Below are 18,818 nucleotides of genomic sequence, written 5' to 3'. Positions count from 1 at the left end.
TGACTTGGCCACGGTGGTCCACGCTTTGGTTACATCCCGTTTAGACTACTGCAATGCTCTCTACGTGGGGTTGCCTCTGAAGACTGCCCGGAAGCTGCAGCTAGTTCAACGCTCGGCAGCCAGACTACTAACGGGTGATGGGTACAGGGAGCACACCACTCCGCTGTTACACCAGCTCCACTGGCTGCCAATTAGCTTCCGAGCACAATTCAAAGTGCTGGTGTTAACCTATAAAGCCCTAAACGACTCCGGCCCTGTTTACCTCTCCGAAGTATTCTCCCCTATGAACCATCAAGATTATTAAGATCGTCTGGAGAGGCCCTGCTCTCGATCCCACCGGCCTCGCAAGCGCGTCTGGTGGGGACGAGGGACAGGGCCTTCTCAGTGGTGGCCCCTCGACTCTGGAACTCTCTCCCACTGGCGATCAGAACCGCCCCTTCTATCCTGACATTTTGGAGCTCCGTGACCAGGAAAACATACTGGAGGTCTTTGGAGGGATTTGTAGCAGCTGTAGTTCACCTACATCCAGAGCACACTATGAACCCAAACAATGATGGATCTGGACCAAACTTGGCATGCATACCTGATATGCCCAAATGTGTAATACTGGTGGGTTTTGAGGGGAATTGGCCTGGACATTTTGGAGTTGTAGATCCTGGGATTTATGGCTCACCCGCAATCAGTGAGCACTCTGAACTCGACCAAAGATGGAATTGCACCTAACTTCACACACTGAGTTCCTATGACCAGCAAAAAAATAATGGCGGCCTTTGGGGGAAATTCACCTTGATTTGGGGGAGTTGTAGTTCACTTACATCCAGAGAAACTATGACTTCCACCAGTGATGAACCTGGACCACACTTGGCACACAGAACCCTCATGACTTACTCAACCTACTGGAGAGGTTTGAGGGGACTGATTTACCATAGTGGGAGTTGTAGTTTACCCTGCAGCCAGAGAGCACGCTGAACCCCACAAATGTTGCATCCAGAGCAAACTTGTCCAACATAACAAACTTAAACTACTGGTAGAGTTTCAGCGGGTTAACCTGGCATGATAGGAGTTGCAGTAAACCCACAGCCTTAGGCATTCAGTACAATTAAAAAACTGACTTTTTCCAATAACCCGGGAAATGCCAGGTATCCAAGCTAATAATAATAATAATAATTCCAAGGTGATTTTGATTGAGAATTACCAGGTTGTTTTGATCATGATATAATAATAATAATAATAATAATAATAATAATAATAATAATAATAGAGTATATTTCAGTTGAACGTTATCAGCAGAGAGTGCTTTGGCATTGCAACTGACTGTCCAGAGAGATGATGGGGAATAATAATAATAATAATAATAATAATAATAATAATAATTTTGCAGTCATTGTCCTCTATATTTTAATATAAACATTTTTTAAAAAAATTGGTTTTTAGCTATGTCTTTTCACTTTGTTGTATGTTGTTTGTTTACTACGTTCTTCCAACTCCAGAATTCTACAACAATCATAATCTTCGATAATAATATTGATGATGGTGGAGGCCATCTGTAAGGAGGGATTGAATTGTGCCATCTTTTATGACCAATGGGGGCTGGACCGGATGGCCCTTGGAGTCCCTTCCAGCTCGAGGACTCAATCATTCTATCTATAGCCCTATTTCTCCATGAACCTTTAAATATCTTATGAGGTTGAGTGGCCATCTGTCGAGAGGGATTGGATTGTGTCCTCCTGCCAGGCAGACGGATAGCCCTTGGAGTCCCTTCCAACTTTTCTATTTTCCAGAGCGAGTCTTCACCTTGTTCGCTCTCTTTAGTTCAAAACCACACCGAATTGGAAAGAAAAGGGGGGGGGGGCACCAGGCCTCCCGAATGACATCACTGCGGCTTGATTTAATTTGATCAAGCCATGATGCAAGGTGACACTCGGCATAAGCTGAATCCGGCGTCCGTCCTTGGGCAGAAAAGCCGTGGAGGAAGCGAGCCAGGGAAGGAAGAAGCAGACCAAGGGGAAAGGCAGGAGGAGTAAGAAAGAAAGAAAAAGGGGAGAAAACCCTCACTGGATGGACCCACGAATGAATAAACACTCCAAATTATCAATTTTGGAAGTCTAGGGTTGACATGAATCTCCACTAGGCTGTACCCCTCGGTGAAGAGGGACACCAATCCATCCACATTTCCTGATCAAATGACAGTCGTCCGTCACCATGAAATACAGAGTCCCAGTATTTACAAATGACTCCAAAATGGCCTGAGACAACAGGAAGGGAGAAATCTACCCCTCGGAAGGGAAATCCACTCCTGGAGCTTTATCCCCAATCCTTGTCTAAAATCCAGTTCTCACAGGGATAGAAAATGAGGTGAAATAATCTGAACAGGGGCATGTAGTATCTCTCCTTATGAACCATCTAGGACATTAAGATCTTCTGGGGAGGCCCTGGGGAGGGCATTCCACAGTTGAGGGGCCACCGCTGAGAAGGCCCTGTCTCTCGTCCCTGCCAGACGCATCTGCAAAGAAGGCGATCGCCTTCTTTGCAGATGCGTCTGGCGGGGACGAGAGACAGGGTCTTCTCAGCGGTGGCCCCTCAACTGTGGATCGCCCTGCCTAGAAATATAAGATTGGCTCCCTCCCTCTTGACTTCTCAAAAAAGGTGAAAACTTGGTTTTTTGAGCAGGCCTTGCCAAATACGGCATAGCTAAACAGAATTATGGAACTACTTGATAACGCAATGTAATAACTGGATTGTTGTAGGTTTTTTCGGGCTATATGGCCACGGTCTAGAGGCATTCTCTCCTGACGTTTTGCCTACATCTATGACATTTCGCCATAGATGCAGGCGAAACGTCAGGAGAGAATGCCTCTAGACCATGGCCATATAGCCCGAAAAAACCTACAACAACCCAGTGATTCCGGCCATGAAAGCCTTCAACAATACAATGGAATAACTACTTGACATGGAGACGCTCACGACAATGTTTTAAGGCTTTGTACGTTTTTTATATTTTTTATATCATATGCTATTGTTTTTAACAGAATTTCTTGATTGTTTTTACTTGTTATAATTTGTTGAGGCATCGAATTGTTGCCAATTTGTGAACCGCTCCGAGTCGCCTCTGGGCTGAGAGGGGCGGTATATAAATCTGGTAAACAAACAAACAAACAAATCAATCAATCTGGTCCAGGAGACCTGAGTCCATTTTGAGTAGCCAGGTATTCCCGTAATTATTTATCGTATCAGAAGCGAACCAAGGGTCCGGTTGTAATGTATATAAAAAATACGACGTTTTAAAAACTTGGCATTACGCTAAATGTCCTTTGACCAGAAGCTGACCACTTAGAGTGCCTCTGCTGTTGCTGTAAGAAGGTCCTCCATTGTGCATGTGGCAGGGCTCAGGTTGCATTGTAGTAAGTGGATCTTGTGGGTTCCATTTCTTAAGGTTAGCTCTGCATCTCGTGTGCCGGAACACAGTCTGTTCTGCACCTTCCAAGTCACCCAGTCTGCCCAGGAAGGAGTCTCTCATTTATTATCAGCCATGGCTTGAGGTTCTGGGTTTTAGCCTGCCACTTTTGGACTCTCACTTGCTGTGGTGTTCCTACGAGTATCTCTGTAGATCTTAGAAAACTATTCCTTGATTTAAGACGTTGGCGTGCTGGCCGATATCTCAATAGAGGATGGGCCGGAGATGTTACTGCCTTGGTCCTATCATTATTGGCTGCTATTCCCTGGTGGATGTCGGATGGTGCAATACCGATTAAACAGTAGAATTTGTCCAGTGGTGTAGGGTGTTGACATCCTGTGATAATGCGGCATGTCTCATTAAGAGCCACATCCACTGTTTTAACGTGGTGAGATGTATTCCATACTGGGCATGCGTACACAGCAGCAGAGTAGCAAAGCACAAGGGCAGATGTCCTCACTGTGTCTGGTTGTGATCCCCAGGTTGTGCCAGTCAGCTTTCATGTAACACTGTTTCTAGCGCCCACTTTTTGCTTGATATTCAAGTAATGCTTCTTATAAGTCAGAGCACAGTCCAAAGTACCTCCCAGGTATTTGGGTGTGCTGTAATGCTCCAGTGGGATTCCTTCTCAAGTAATCCTCAGAGCTTGAGATGCTTGTCTATTCTTAAGATGAAAAGCACATGTCTGCATTTTAGATGGATTAGGAATCAGCTGGTTTTCCCTGTAATAGGAAGTAAGAACACCTAAAGCTTTGGAGAGCTTCTGTTAAATTAATCCAAAGCTCCCTGGTTGGATGGTGATGGCACGATCATCAGCATAGATGAAACTCTCTGTCCCTCCTGGAAGTTGCTGATCATTTGTGTAAATGTTAAACATGTATTCCCATGCTGCCTCTTTATACCTATACTGTGCCTATACTGTATGTTGTATGTTGTGTTTGCACTGTTTTTGATAAGGCCAACTGGCTAATCAATAAAAATTGTTGTTGTAGTTGTTGTATACTGTGCTGCCTTTCCCCCATTACATCTTGCACTCCAGCTGACTTTCTTCATGCACATGCCACCATTTCTTGGAATGCTTCTTTGATTATGTCTCCCTTTCTGTATTTCTTGTACATCTCCCTTTTAAATCATTGGCATCCATTTTGGTTTCTTTAGACATCTCCTATTTGGAAGGGTTTGAAAGTGTGCCTCCAATGTCTTGCTCCCCTGAGTCCCTTTGGGGAGAGATAGTGAAATAATAATAATAATAATAATAATAATAATAATAATAATAATTACTATTATATACAACAAGATTAGTACACAGCAAGCAAGATCACTATGCTGGCGGTTGTATTGGATCACATGTCGGATACTTCCCAAGTGTCTAAGACAATGTGATATATTGGTGAATAATGCATGCAGATCTTAGTAGGGTGGCTTTTTTCAGCTGATAGATGGTAATTTTGTCAGCACCTATTGTTTTCAAGTGCAGGCCAAGGTCTTTAGGCACTGCACAGCTTTTCTAATTGCTGCTGTCGCCTGGTATGGCAACATTGACGATACATACTTTGTTTTTTCCCCCACGATCATGAAGTCAGGAGTATTGTGCTCCAAAACCCTGTCAGTCTGAATTCAGAAGTCCTAGAGTAGTCTGACATGTTCATTTTCTGTAACTTTTTCAGGCTTGTGATCCCAACAGTTTGTTGTTGTTGTTATTTTCCAGAAACTCCTTGAACTCTCTTCTGTTTTAGTATTCCTGACCTTGAGATCACACTCAGTTTTGTTAGAGTTCAACCCAACACTGCCCAAGTCTGCAGTCCTCAATGAGGAAGTTAGTTAGCTATAGAATAGAATGAGGGTTTTCCTTCCCCGTGTCTCCTGTATGACAATTGGAATGTATCTAATTTCTCCTCTCCTCTCTGTTTCTACTCTCATTCCGATTTTATTTATCGTGTCAGGAGCAACCAGACAGTTGTATTACATTTTTAACAAAACAAACAAACAGACAGACAAAACACAACATTTGCAAGCTTGGTAGTTGATTAAATGTCCTTTGACCAGTATCTGGCCACTTGGAGTGCCTCTGGTGTTGCCGCAAGGAGGTCCTCCATTGTGCACGTGGCAGGGCTCAGGTTGCATTGCAGCAGGTGGTCAGTGGTTTGCTCTTCTCCACACTCGCATTTCGTGGATTCCACTTTGTAGCCCCATTTCTGAAGGTTGGCTCTGCATCTCGTGGTGCCAGAGCACAGTCTGTTCAGCGCCTTCCAAGTCGCCCAGTTTTCTGAGTGCCCAGGGGGGAGTCTCTCATTTGGTATCAGCCATTGATTGAGGTTCTGCGTTTGAGCCTGCCACTTTTGGACTCTCACTTGCTGGGGTGTTCCTGCGAGTGTCTCTGTAGATCTTAGAAAACTATTTCTTGATTTAAGTCATTGACGTGCTGGCTGACACCCAAACAAGGGAAGAGCTGGAGATGTCACTGCCTTGGTCCTTTCACTATTGGCTGCTACTTCCCGGCGGATGTCAGGTGGTGCAATACCAGCTAGACAGTGTAATTTCTCCAGTAGTGTAGGGTGCAGACAACCCGTGATAATGCGGCATGTCTCATTAAGAGCCACATCCACTGTATTAGTGTGGTGAGATGTGTTCCACACTGGGCATGCATACTCAGCAGCAGAGTAGCAAAGCGCAAAAGCAGATGTCTTCACTGTGTCTGGTTGTGATCCCCAGGTTGTGCCAGTCAGCTTTTCTATGATATTGTTTCTAGCACCCACTTTTTGCTTGATATTAAGGCAGTGCTTCTTGTAGGTCAGGGCACGGTCCAGAGTGACTCCCAGGTATTTGGGTGCGCTGCAATGCTCCAGTGGGATTCCTTCCCAGGTGATACTCAGAGCTAGGGATGCTTGTCTGTTCTTAAGGTGAAAAGCACATGTCTGTGTTTTAGATGGATTAGGGATCAGCTGGTTTTCCCTGTAGTAGGCGGTAAGAGCACCTAGAGCTTCGGAGAGCTTCTGTTCAACCATCTCAAAGCTCCCTGCTTGAGCAGTAATGGCACGATCATCAGCATCTCATTCCAATTGGTTGTGTAGAATGGATACTTTTCTACTGCAAGCCTTTACTTCTGACTTTAGGTTTTCACATCTTTGTATGTAGTGAATGCACTGCGTGCTTTGAGATCTCTCTCTCCTTGTGTGTCAGGAGAGATGTAATGAATGGAGATTTTTCCCTCTCTTTTGAACCCTAGAGAGAGTAGCTCAGGCCCAGTTATTTACTATGAAGAAATCTAGTTCTTTTTGTAAATAAACCTTTTGTAATCATAATGATTGAACTCTGCATGTTTGCCCCCTAAGCTCTAGATTTTTTACAGCCACATGGCACTTCACGCTCTGCTTGCTATGAGCTGAATGCTCAACTACATAAGTATCCTGATTTTGTACTTTTGGATGATCCCCTGTATTTTTTAGTAGTTTTCCCTAACACACAGAATCCTAACAAATTTCCCCCTAAATTAACCAAAACCAAATTTTAATAATAATAATAATGATAATAATAATAATAATAATAATAATTTTATTACTCGCCTCTCATTGCGGCTTGTAAAGTCTCGAATGTGTGTCTGACTTGAATGAAGGCGAACAAAACCAAAGCCAAATATATGTAAAACATGAATGACACGACAAAATATTGTGTATACTAGCCGTCCCCTGCCTTGCATTGCTGTGGCCCAGTCTGTGTATATGTGTTTTGTGTGTGTGTATATGTGTTTATGTGTGTGTATATATTTGTGTATATGTGTATATTTGTGTGTTTGTGTATATATGTGTGTGTGTATGTGTGTGGGTCTATATATGTGTGTATGTGTATATATATTTGTGTATCTGTGTGTTTATGTATGTATATTGTGTATATGTATGTGCTTGTCTATATGCATATTTCTGTGTATATATATATATACATATGTATGTATGTATTTATTTTATTTATTTAGCAATTTTGTATACCGGTCTTCTCCCCTCTATCGGGGGACTCGGGCCGGTTTCCAACAATAAAATCACAAAACAATCATTAAAAACATCATATAACATATTCAATTAAAACGTTATAACAGCAAAATGCAATCACATAATAACAATGGTCAGTCGTCATAGTGAATTCGTTGTCCATCATTCATCGTCATCTATCCGATCACAGAAATATTGATTCACTCGTCGTGTATGTGTATATGTATATGTATATGTGTGTGCATGTGTATATGTGTATGTGTGCATGTATGTATGTGTGTATATATATATATATATATATATATATATATATATGTGTGTGTATATGTATATTTGTGTGTGCTTGTGCATATATATATATGTGTGTGTGTGTATGAATGTGTGCATGTCTATATGTATATGAGCGTATGTGTTTATTTCTTTCTTTATTTATTACGACATTTATATGCTGCCCTTCTCACCCTGAAGGGGACTCAGAGCGGCTTACAAGATATCTATATATGTATATGTATATATGTATATATATGGTGTTTTGGGGGGGGGGGGTTAAGTCTATTCCACTGGGGGATTTAGTGTTTTTAAGCATGATGGACACTCGTTGGACTGTTAGGTGTATTGTGTCAAAATTTCATGTCAATTCATCCAGTGGTTTCTGAGTTATGTTTCTCCCACAAACTAACATTACATTTTTATTTATATAGATTATAATCAATCACAGCATTATAACTTCAAGTTATTTCCAACAGCAATTCGAACCCAATGTTCAGCGCTAGGGCCAGGTTTTAGCACAGCAGGTTAAACCGCCAGCTGCAGAAAATCTTGCCAATTGAAAGGCTGACAGTTCAAGCCCGGGTTGGGGTGAGCTCCCAACCGTTAGCCTAGCTTCTGTTCACCTAGCAGTTCGAAAACAGTAATGTGAGTAGATAAATAGGTACCACTTTTGTGGGGAGGTAATAAAAGGCGACCATGCAGACATATCAGTGATTCAATCGGGAGAACATCTAAAGACAACAAAGCTCCTCAGCATGTCAGATAGAGTGACAGCACCTCCCTGTGGCCGGAGTTGAGCACTGCTTCCAGATGATGGAGATGGAAAAAGACGGGAAGCCTTTACCTCTGTTTATGTATTGTCTGTCTTAGTTAATTGTATAACGGCATTGAATGTTTGTCGTACATGTGTACTGTAATCCGCCCTGAGTCCCCTTAGGGCAGTGGTTCTCAACCTGGGGTCCCCAGATGTTTTTGGCCTACAACTCCCAGAAATCCTAACAGCTGGTAAACTGGCTGGGATTTCTGGGAGTTGTAGGCCAAAAACATCTGGGGACCCCAGGTTGAGAACCACTGCCTTAGGGAGATAGGGTGGAATATAAATAAAGTATATTTATTCATATTTATCTACCAGCATTTGTTTGGGAAAGCAAAAGGACTACAGTTCCCATCATTCCTGACCACTGGGGCCAATGGATGCTCGGAGTTGTCCCCAGTCAAACTGACACACTTTAAAGATATTTAGTTTAGGGTTTTTTGGAGGGGGTGGAGAGCGGGGTAAGCAGAATGTAAGTACTGACAACACCACAGAGGATTCAGATTAAGAGAAACTTTCCGATATAAACTGGAATAAAGAGGGATAGAAGGAACGAGCGCGAGACTTACTTTCAGCAGAGCAGCCGATCAGGATCAAGGCGAGGACATTGGCCAAAGGGATGAGCAGCGACATCCCGGGCCCCGGGTTCATGGTGCCACCACAAAGAGCGGCCCCTGGGCTCCGCTGAATCGGGCCCCTGGGTTCAGCGACGCTCAGAGCGTCTCCGGAGCCGGGTCAGCACCTGCAGAGTGAAGAAAAGAGGCCCAGATGTAAAAGGTTCCTGAAGTACAGAGACATAGGAAGCAACAGTGAGCATTTGGTCTCCCTTTACACCAGTGTTTCTCAACCTTTCCAATGCCACAATCCTTTAACACAGTTCCTCATGTTGTGTTGACCCCAAGCATAAAATTATTTCCGTTGCAATTACATAACTGTAATTTTGCTACTGTTGTGAATCGTCATGTAAATATCTGATATGCAGGATGTATTTTCATTCACTGGATAAAAATTGGAGCAAATACCTAATACACTAAATTTGAATTTCAGTGGAATTGATTTTGTCATTTGGGAGTTGTAGTTACTGGGATTTATAGCTCACCTACAATCAAAGAGCATTCTGAACTCCACCAACAATGGAATTGAACCAATTGTTGGAATTGCCACACAGAACTCCCCTGACCAACAGAAAATACTGGAAGGGTTTGGTGGGCATTGGCCTTGAGTTTGGGAGTTGTAGTTCACCTACATCCAAAGAGCACAGTGGACTCAAACAATGATGGATCTGGACCAAACTTGGCACAAATACTCAGAATGCCCAAATGTGAACACCGATGGAGTTTGAAGTAAACAGACCTTGCCATTTGGGTGTTGTGGTTGCTGGGATTTATAGTTCACCTACAATCAAAGAGCATTCTGAACCCCACCAATGATGGAATTGGGCCAAACTTCCCACACAGAACTCTCATGACCAACAGAAAACACTGTGGTTTCTGATGGTCTTTGGTCACCACTCTGACACCCCCTTGCGACCCCCCCCCCCCCCCGGGGTCCCAACTCACAGGATGAGAAACACTGATCTAGATTAGCGGTTTCAACCAAGAAACTTTGGAGTTGTGAAGTCACAAATACATATGAATAATAAATATCCTTCTTGAATTGCCCAGAACAGGATTCCATGGAGGTCTGACCAATGCAGAACAGAGTGTGACTATAACTTCCCTCAGTCTCCTATTGATGCAACCTGGGATTGAATTGGCCCTTTTCGTTGCTGCATCACAACACTGACTCATTCTCAGCTTGTGGTCCACTAAGACTCTTAGGTGTCTATCTCATGGACATGGAGGTTTTTAAGAAGAGGCTGGATGCCCATCCATTAGGAGAGCTCAGATGGTGTCTTTCTTAACAACAGAATGAGGTTGGACTGGATGACCCTTGGGGGTCTCTTCCAACGCTAGGATTCTATAATCCCAAAGTCTTATTTCTCCCTGAAACTGCTAATGTTTATGAGGCTGGATGGCCATCTGTGGGGAGGGCTTTGGTGGTATCCTCCTGCCTAGTAGAAGGGGATTGGACTGGATGGCTCTGGGTATGTCTTCCAAATCTAACATCTTTTCATGAACCTGCCATGAGGTTGGTCATCTCTCAGGAAGGTTTTGATTGTGTATAACGAAGCTGGAGTTGATGGCCCTTGTGGTCTCTTCCAACTCTAGGATTCCATGCTCCTATAGCCTTATTTCTCAATGAAACTTTCAATGTCTACGAAGTCGGATGGCCATCTGTGAAGAGGGATTGGATTGTGTCTTCCTTTGGGGCAGAATGGTTGGACTGGTGGTCCTTGGGCTCCCTTCCAACTCTAGGATTCTATGATAGCTTTATTCCCCCATGGACCCATTAACCCATTAATGGGGCTGGACAGCCATCCTTCAGGAGGGCTATGGTGATGTCTTCCTGACTAGCATTACGGGGGATGGATTGGATGGCCTTTGGGGGTCTCTTTTTCATTTATGATTCTGTGATTAGCATAGGTTCCAGTCCTCTGCCAGAGCCCTTGAAGGAGCCTGCCGGGAGAGGCATTAGGACGTGTCAGCTCCAATTTGGCAACTCATCCTTCAGGCAGAAAAAGGGACATGGCCTGAACCCAAAACTTCACCAAGTTGGGGAAATTCCAGGACAGAAGGACACACCGGGATGGAGACAGTGAGGACATTTCTGCAGACTGTGGCCTCCGAACGCAACGTTCCCAAACGCTCCTCTGCGTTGGGGATCCCCTGCCACAACGTCTCCATTTGTTTTCAGTTGCGACCTTCAAAGCTTTATAGGACTCAGAAGAACCAATCCAAGACTGATGGTGCTGCTTTATACATTAGCTGCTAAACTACAGACTAAACTACAGGGTCGGTGTCGTACATCAGAACAGGAACTCCTCTGACTTTAAACACCACCCCAGCTTGGGAAAATCAGCAAGCAGTTTATTGAAGAATATATAAAGGCAAAGCAGTAAAATTAGCAATAACAGTGAAGTTCCAATACAAAGGATAATCCATGAGTTTCAAGGCAAAACAAGGTACAAGAATCCATGAAACAAGGCAGTATGAAACACTTGCTACATAAATCAGGAGCTTGGCAAAAACTTGGTACATGAAACTAAGAACACTTGAAAGCAAGACCGTCATGAAATTCCAACGTTGACCCAACTGAGGCAACTCTTTCCCATGAATCAATATGAAGCTTTTCCAGATCCCAAAACTGAAAGGAAATTATTTGTCTTAACCATACACCCAGATAAGGGCTGCTTATCTCTTTTCCTGTAAATGAACTGATCTTTGCGCCTGAGCACTCTGTCTCTGTATACAAAAGCCTTGCTTTCTATCTACACTCTCATTAACTTCTGCACCTGACAAATCATCTTCAGACAACTGCTCTGAGAAAGACTGTGAAGGGCCTCTCCCAGGAATGTGACCTTGTGAATCTTCCTGATATAGCTCGGACCTCTCATCTGAGCTTAATTCAGGCCCAGTCAAACTCTCATCCCCTATTGCCAACAGACCCAGGCCCACCATTAGGAACATCATCTCATTCCCATCATGAACATCAGACACAATCACAGGCTGAACAGGTTGACTTAGAGAAGGCCAAGCTTTAGCACAGCAGGTTAACCACCAGATGCAGTAAATCTTGCCAATCAAAAGGTTGACAGTTCAAAGCCCAGGTCGGGATGAGCAACTGGCCTTTAGCACAGCTTCTGCCTACCTAGCAAATGTGAGTAGATAAATAGGTACTGCTTTAAAGTGGGGAGGTATTTAATAAGCCATAAAGAAATGACAGAAAAATGCCGGCGATTCGATCAAAGGAGGAAGTTTAGGAACAAAGCTCTTTGGCAGGGAAGATAGAGCAACAGACCCTCCCCCCCCGGTGGTCGGAACTGAGCACAGCCTCCAAGATATATATATGAATCCCACAAACGAACATTACAATTACACACACACACACACACATATATATATATATTCGGCCAGTGGTTTTTGAGTTCTGTGAATCCCACAAACGAACATTACATTTCTATATAGAAATGTAATGTTCGTTTGTGGGATTCACAGAACTCAAAAACCACTGGACGAATTGACACCAAATTTGGACACAAGACACCTAACAACCCAATGTATGTCCTTCACTCAAAAACATTGATTTTGTCATTTGGGAGTTGTAGTTGCTGGGATTTATAGTTCACCTACAATCAAAGAGCATTCTGAACCCCAACAACGATGGAATTGAACCAAACTTGGCACACAGTTCTCCCATGACCAACAGAAAATACTGGAAGAGTTTCGTGGGCAGTGTCCTTTGGTTTTCGGAGTTGTAGTTCACCTACATCCAGAGATCACTGTGGACTCATACAATGATGGATCTGGACCAAACTCTACACAAATATTCAATATGCCCAAATGTGAACTCTGGTGGAGTTTGGGGAAAATAGAATCTTGACATTTGGGAGTTGTAGTTTCTGGGATTTATAGTTCACCTACAATCACAGAGCATTCTGAACCCCACCAACTATGGAATTGAACCAAACTTGGCACACAGTTCTCCCATGACCAACAGAAAATACTGGAAGAGTTTGGTGGGCAGTGTCCTTTGGTTTTGGAGTTTAGTTCACCTAAATCCAGAGATCACTGTGGACTCAAACAATGATGGATCTGGACCAAACTCTACACAAATATTCAATATGCCCAAATGTGAACACTGGTGGAGTTTGGGGAAAATAGAATCTTGACATTTGGGAGTTGTAGTTGCTGGGATTTATAGTTCACCTGCAATCAAAGAGCATTCTGAACCTCACCAACGATAGAATTGGGCCAAACCTCCCACACAGAACTCCCATTTGGGCCACAGCAACGCGTGGCAGGGGACGGCTAGTATATATATATAGGTATGTATAGTTGTCTGTCTTGTTATATATGTTTGCCATATATGTGTTCTGTGATCTGCTCTGAGTCCCCTTCAGGGTGAGAAGGGCGGAATATAAACATTGTAAATACCGTAAATAAATACAGACATCATGAGCTGCCGACAAGACTAGTAAATGGGTTTCAAAGCAAAGGAAGCCAAGACAGCTCAACAAAGGCAGTCATACTTTGGACACATCACTAGAAAACTCAATACAGAAGACAACAAAATGCCTTGAAAAGGAGGAAAGCAAGAGGAAATCTGCCGTCTTGGGGCACATCTACATTACAGAATTAATGCTGTGTGACGCCTCTAACTCAAGCTGATGGGATCCTGGGGGTTGTAGTTTGACAAGGTCTTCGCTCTTCTCCGAGAGCACCAATCCACAGCTTCTGGAAGTCCATCATTTCACTGAAACCTCAACTATCATTCATTTTCTCAACCATTTTTTTCTCCCAATGTTTTAAAAATAAAAACACACACAGAAAGCAAAAGCCATAAAACACATAAGGATGTAAACATAGACATACTTAAGCTAACGACAATTTTCCTGCTTCTTAGCAAGGGGTTAGACTGGATGACCCACAAGGTCTCTTCCAACTCTATGATTCTATGATTGCCTAACAAACACACACCTCTTCTCTACCTATCACTCTAAATTTGGATCAACAGATACGTGAAGTAGTTTCAAACAGTGATTTCTGGGTTCTCTTTGGTGGGTTTCTCTAGATTTTTTAAAATCTTTCAGCAAATAGTTTACTTTTGCTTGTTTTAACGTTTGCAAGTGAATATCCCATCATTTTAGGTCTCCTTAGAGGAGCGTGTTTGTACCATCACTATTCAACATTTACAGCCACTGCCAGAAGGGACAGAGAGTTTCATCTATGCTGACGATCATGCCATCACCACTCAAAAAGGGAGCTTTGAAATGCTTGAACAGAAGCTCTCAGAAGCTTTAGGTGCTCTTACTGCCTATTACAGAGAAAGCAACTGATTCTTAATCCATCTAAAATGCAGACATGTGATTTTTACCTTAAGAACAGACAAGCATCTCGAGCTCTGAGGATTGCTTGAGAAGGAATCCCACTGGAGCATTGCAACACCAAAGTACATGGGAGTCACTCTGGACTGTGTTCTGGCTTACAAGAAGCACTGCTTGACTTCTGGGTGCCAGAAATAATAATAATACCATACGAAAGCTGACTGGCACAACCTGGGGATCTGCCCTTGTGCTTGGCTACTCTGCTGCTGAGGATGCATGCCCAGTGTGGAATACATCTCACCATGTTAAAACAGTGGATGTGGTTCTTAATGAGACATGCCACATTATCACAGGATGTCTATGCCCTACACTGTATCACACCACCTGACATCCGTCGGGAAGTAGCAGCCTATAATGAAAGGACTAAGGCAGTGACATCTCTGACCCATCCTCTATTCGGATATCAGCCAACAAGACAACACCTTAAATCAGGAAATAACTTCCTAAGATCTACAGTGATACTCGCAGGAACATCTCAGCAAGCGAGAGTCCAAAAGTGGCAGGTTAAAACCCAGAAATTCAATCAGTGGCTGATGGATGAGAAAACTGTGGATGAGAAACTCTCTCCTGGGCACACAGAAGACAGGCCGCTCAACTGACTGCTGTGGCACCACGAGATGCAGAGCCAACCTTAAGAAATGGGGCCGCAAAGTGGAGTCCGCAACATGAGAGTGTGGAGAAGAGCAAACCACAGACCACTTACGACAGTGGTGCTCAGCCTGTGGGTCCCCAGGTGTTTTGGCCTAAAACCCAGAAATCCCAACCAGTTTACCAGCTGTTATGATTTCTGGGAGTTGAAAGCCAAAACATCTGGGAACCCACAGGTTGTGAACCACTGAGTTATGACAATGCAACCTGAGACTTGCCACATGCACAATGAAGGACCTTCTCACAGTGACACCAGAGGCACTCCAAGTGGCCAGCTTCTTGTCAAAAGACATTAGTATCATGCCAAGTTTTTAACTTTGTTTGTGGTTTTACAAATACACTAGCTGTCCCCTGCCACGCATTGCTGTGGCCCAGTCTGTTGATCTGGAAAATAAAGTAATGAGAAAGTGTTTCTAATATATGTAATTTCTTTATGCTTGTGGGTAAACAGTATTTCTTGCTGTTTCTTTCCCAGTGTTGATGTGGAAATTGTCTGGTTTGCCTACTCTGGAACATGCAACATATAATTGTCCTTCTTCAGGGGTCCCCTTCAAATCTATACTATATCTGTGTGTGTGTGAATCATTTCTATCTATATCTATGGCTGGATGGCTCTGTTAGGAGGGCTTTGATTACATTTTCTTGCCCTGGTGAAGGGAGTTGGACTGGATGGCCTTGAGTTTTCCGTTGGTCATGGGGGTTCTGTGTGGGAAGTTTGGCCCCATTCTGTCGATGATGGGGTTCAGAACACTCTTTGATTATAGGTGAACTATAAATCGCAGTAACTACAACTCCCAAATGACAAGGTCTATTTCTCCCAAACTCCATCTATATATTTGGGCATATGGAATATTCGTGCCAAGTTTGGTCCAGATCCATCATTGTTTGAGTTCATGGTAGTCTCTGGATGTAGGTGAACTACAACTCCCAAACTCAAGGTCAATGCTCACCAAACCCTTCTGTTGATCATGGAAGTCCTGTATGCCCCGGTTGGTTCAATTCTATCATGCTATTTGATTGTAGGTGAACTATAAATCCCAGCAACCACAACTCCCTATCTATCTCTATCTATGTATCTATCTATCTATCTATCTATGGCTGGATGGCTCTTTGTCAGGAGGACTTTGATTACGTTTTCTTGCCCTGATGAAGGGAGTTGGATTGGATGGCCTCAAGTATTTTCTGTTGGTCATGGGGGTTCTGTGTGGGAAGTTTGCCCCAATTCTGTCATTTGTGAGGTTCAGAATGCTCTTTGATTGTAGGTGAACTGTGAATCCCAGTGACTACAACTCCCAAATGTCAAGGTCTATTTCCCTCAAACTCCATCTGTGTTCATATTTGGGCGTATTGAGTGCTTGTGCCAAGTTTGGTCCAGATCCATCATTGTTTGAGTCCACAGTGCTCTCTGGATGAAGGTGAACTACAACTCCCAAACTCAAGGTCAATGCCCACCAAACCCTTCCAGTATTTTCTGCTGGTCAAGGGAGTTCTGTGTGCCAAGTTTGGTTCAATTCCATCATTGATGGAATTGAATGCTCTTTGATTGTAGGTGAACTATAAATCCCAGCAACTACAACTCCCAAATGACAAAATCATAATTTTTTGAATGATGATCACTCCTTGTGTTGTGAGATGTTTTTTTGCCAAATTTGGTGTGATTTCGTTCACTGGTTCTTTTGTTTTTAAGGTAGTCATTATGCACAGAACATTTTTATCTATATAGATTATAACTGTATTCTCAATTTGCTTCTGACACAATAAATAAATATCTCCACACTGGAACTAAAAGTCTTTTCCCTTTCCTCTGAGATAGACAGGTAAAAGGTAGTCCCCTGACATTAAGTCCAGTCATGTCTGACTCTGGGGTGTGGTGCTCATCTCCATTTCTAAGCCGAAGAGCCAGCGTTGTCCGTAGACACCTCCAAGGTCATGTGGCCGGCATGACTGCATGGAGCGCCGTTACCTTCCCGCCGGAGCGGTACCTATTTATCTACTCACATTTGCATTTTTTTCGAACTGCTAGGTTGGCAGAAGCTAGGGCTGACAGCGGAAGCTCACGCCGCTCCCCGGAATTGAACCTGCGACCTTTCGATCAACAAGCTCAGCAGCTCAGTGCTTTAACCCACTGCGCCACCGGGGGCTCCCTGAGATAGATAGGTAGACATATATTGAAATAAGTCATGTGATTGGCAGCTGCTTGGAGGGCTTTCAGGACAAATGGGAGAAAATGTATATTTTGCCGACTTTTTGAGCATTTGATTTGGAAGCTTCTGGAAACGCTGAAGTGGCCGGGAGTCGTAAAACCCCATGTTTTAATCATGGCTTTAAAGATAATGTCCAAAGTGCCAAACCCAATTCCTTGAAGGCCAGACAAAACCCGGCACAGATCAAATGCCCCACTGACATGGATCCACCAGCTCTTCTGCTTTTTCCTACAAAAGAGACTGTAACGGAAGCAACTGTTCTTCATGTGAAAATGCAAGAAGGAAAAAAAGAAAGATACAGAGGTGGGTTTTTTCCCCCTCAAAAACAAGTTCACCTGCCGAATCTCGGCTGTCAATTAACTTGATGCCGACCGGCGGGGAGCGATATTAAGTCCTGAAGACTGGCACCGAGATGAGAACAGACAGCAATGGATTTGAGGGAAGAGCTCAACCGGCCGTTGGGATGCAATTGCAAGGCCGGGAAGGGACTCCGAAAGCTGGACCGGGCATGTTTTTGAAATTAACTCCCTTCCTGCACTGACAGCTATCGACAAGCTGACACAAAGTGTGCCTTGCGCCGGGGAAGTGTTTAGCAGCTGCGGCCCAATGTGGACGTCAAGTCCAAGGAGGGAGATAAGAAGTATGATTTCATTTTTCGTTCCGGAGGATTGGAGCAAGCCAGGCTCCAGAGCCCAAAGCAGACGTGTCTCAAACCAAGTTTCCAGGAAACCAGTTGCAGAAAGTAAATCCTAGATTGATTCTATGCAAAGAATTGGGATGGAATTAAGACCGACTCAATAACACAATCGCCGCTCAAAGATCTTTACACTTCCATGAAGAGTCGCAGTGCGAACCCTGATATTCTGGATTTGGTGAAAACTCATCCTGCAAATGGCTCGTTTTCCGTCCCAAAGTTAGTCTCAATTTGAATGTGTCAGTCAAGAAAGTTTAGCCAATTCTGAATCCAATCAATGGGAAACCCTCAGTTACTAAAGTTAATCCACTTCTGAGTCAAGAAAAAATCATCACATACTAATATTAAGACAGTTCTGAGTCAGATTAAGGAAAATTGACAAATGTTAAGCCAATTCTGAGTCAAGTTAGGGAGAATCCATGCGTTACTAATGTTAATCCAGTTCTGAGTTAAGTAGAATTCAATGCCACATTAGACATGCAAATAATAAACATAACATTTCAAATTATAAAACAATTAAAACATACAAATTGTAATAAAACAGATTAAAAACATAGTTTCACAATCACTCTCCCCTCACAGGCGAAACATAAGCCTGCTAGTAAAAGTGGCCATATGCGTTATTACCATGGGGTGCGGTGATATAAAGTGATAGTGTAGAAGGCCACAAGATTGGGGTACAGGTATTCTTATTATTATCATTATTTTTATTAATGCCCGCAGCTCTTCCTTATTACACCACACTTGTTCTTTAGGAAAGATAAT

General features: G+C 43.3%; 1 protein-coding gene across 1 annotated transcript in view; it reads right to left on the bottom strand.

Annotated features, from left to right (window-relative positions):
• Positions 1-18,818, bottom strand: part of PTPRS (protein tyrosine phosphatase receptor type S) — a 214,728-nt gene that overhangs the window by 156,103 nt on the left and 39,807 nt on the right. The window contains exon 2 of the mRNA XM_067473477.1: positions 9,091-9,263. Within this exon, the coding sequence (XP_067329578.1) occupies positions 9,091-9,172 (82 nt within the window). The 5' untranslated portion in view covers positions 9,173-9,263. The remainder of the gene's footprint in view (positions 1-9,090; positions 9,264-18,818) is intronic.

This window comes from Anolis sagrei, chromosome X (assembly GCF_037176765.1).
Source record: "Anolis sagrei isolate rAnoSag1 chromosome X, rAnoSag1.mat, whole genome shotgun sequence".
Taxonomy (NCBI): Eukaryota; Metazoa; Chordata; class Lepidosauria; order Squamata; family Dactyloidae; genus Anolis; species Anolis sagrei.
This window is presented reverse-complemented; position numbering and strand designations above follow the sequence as displayed.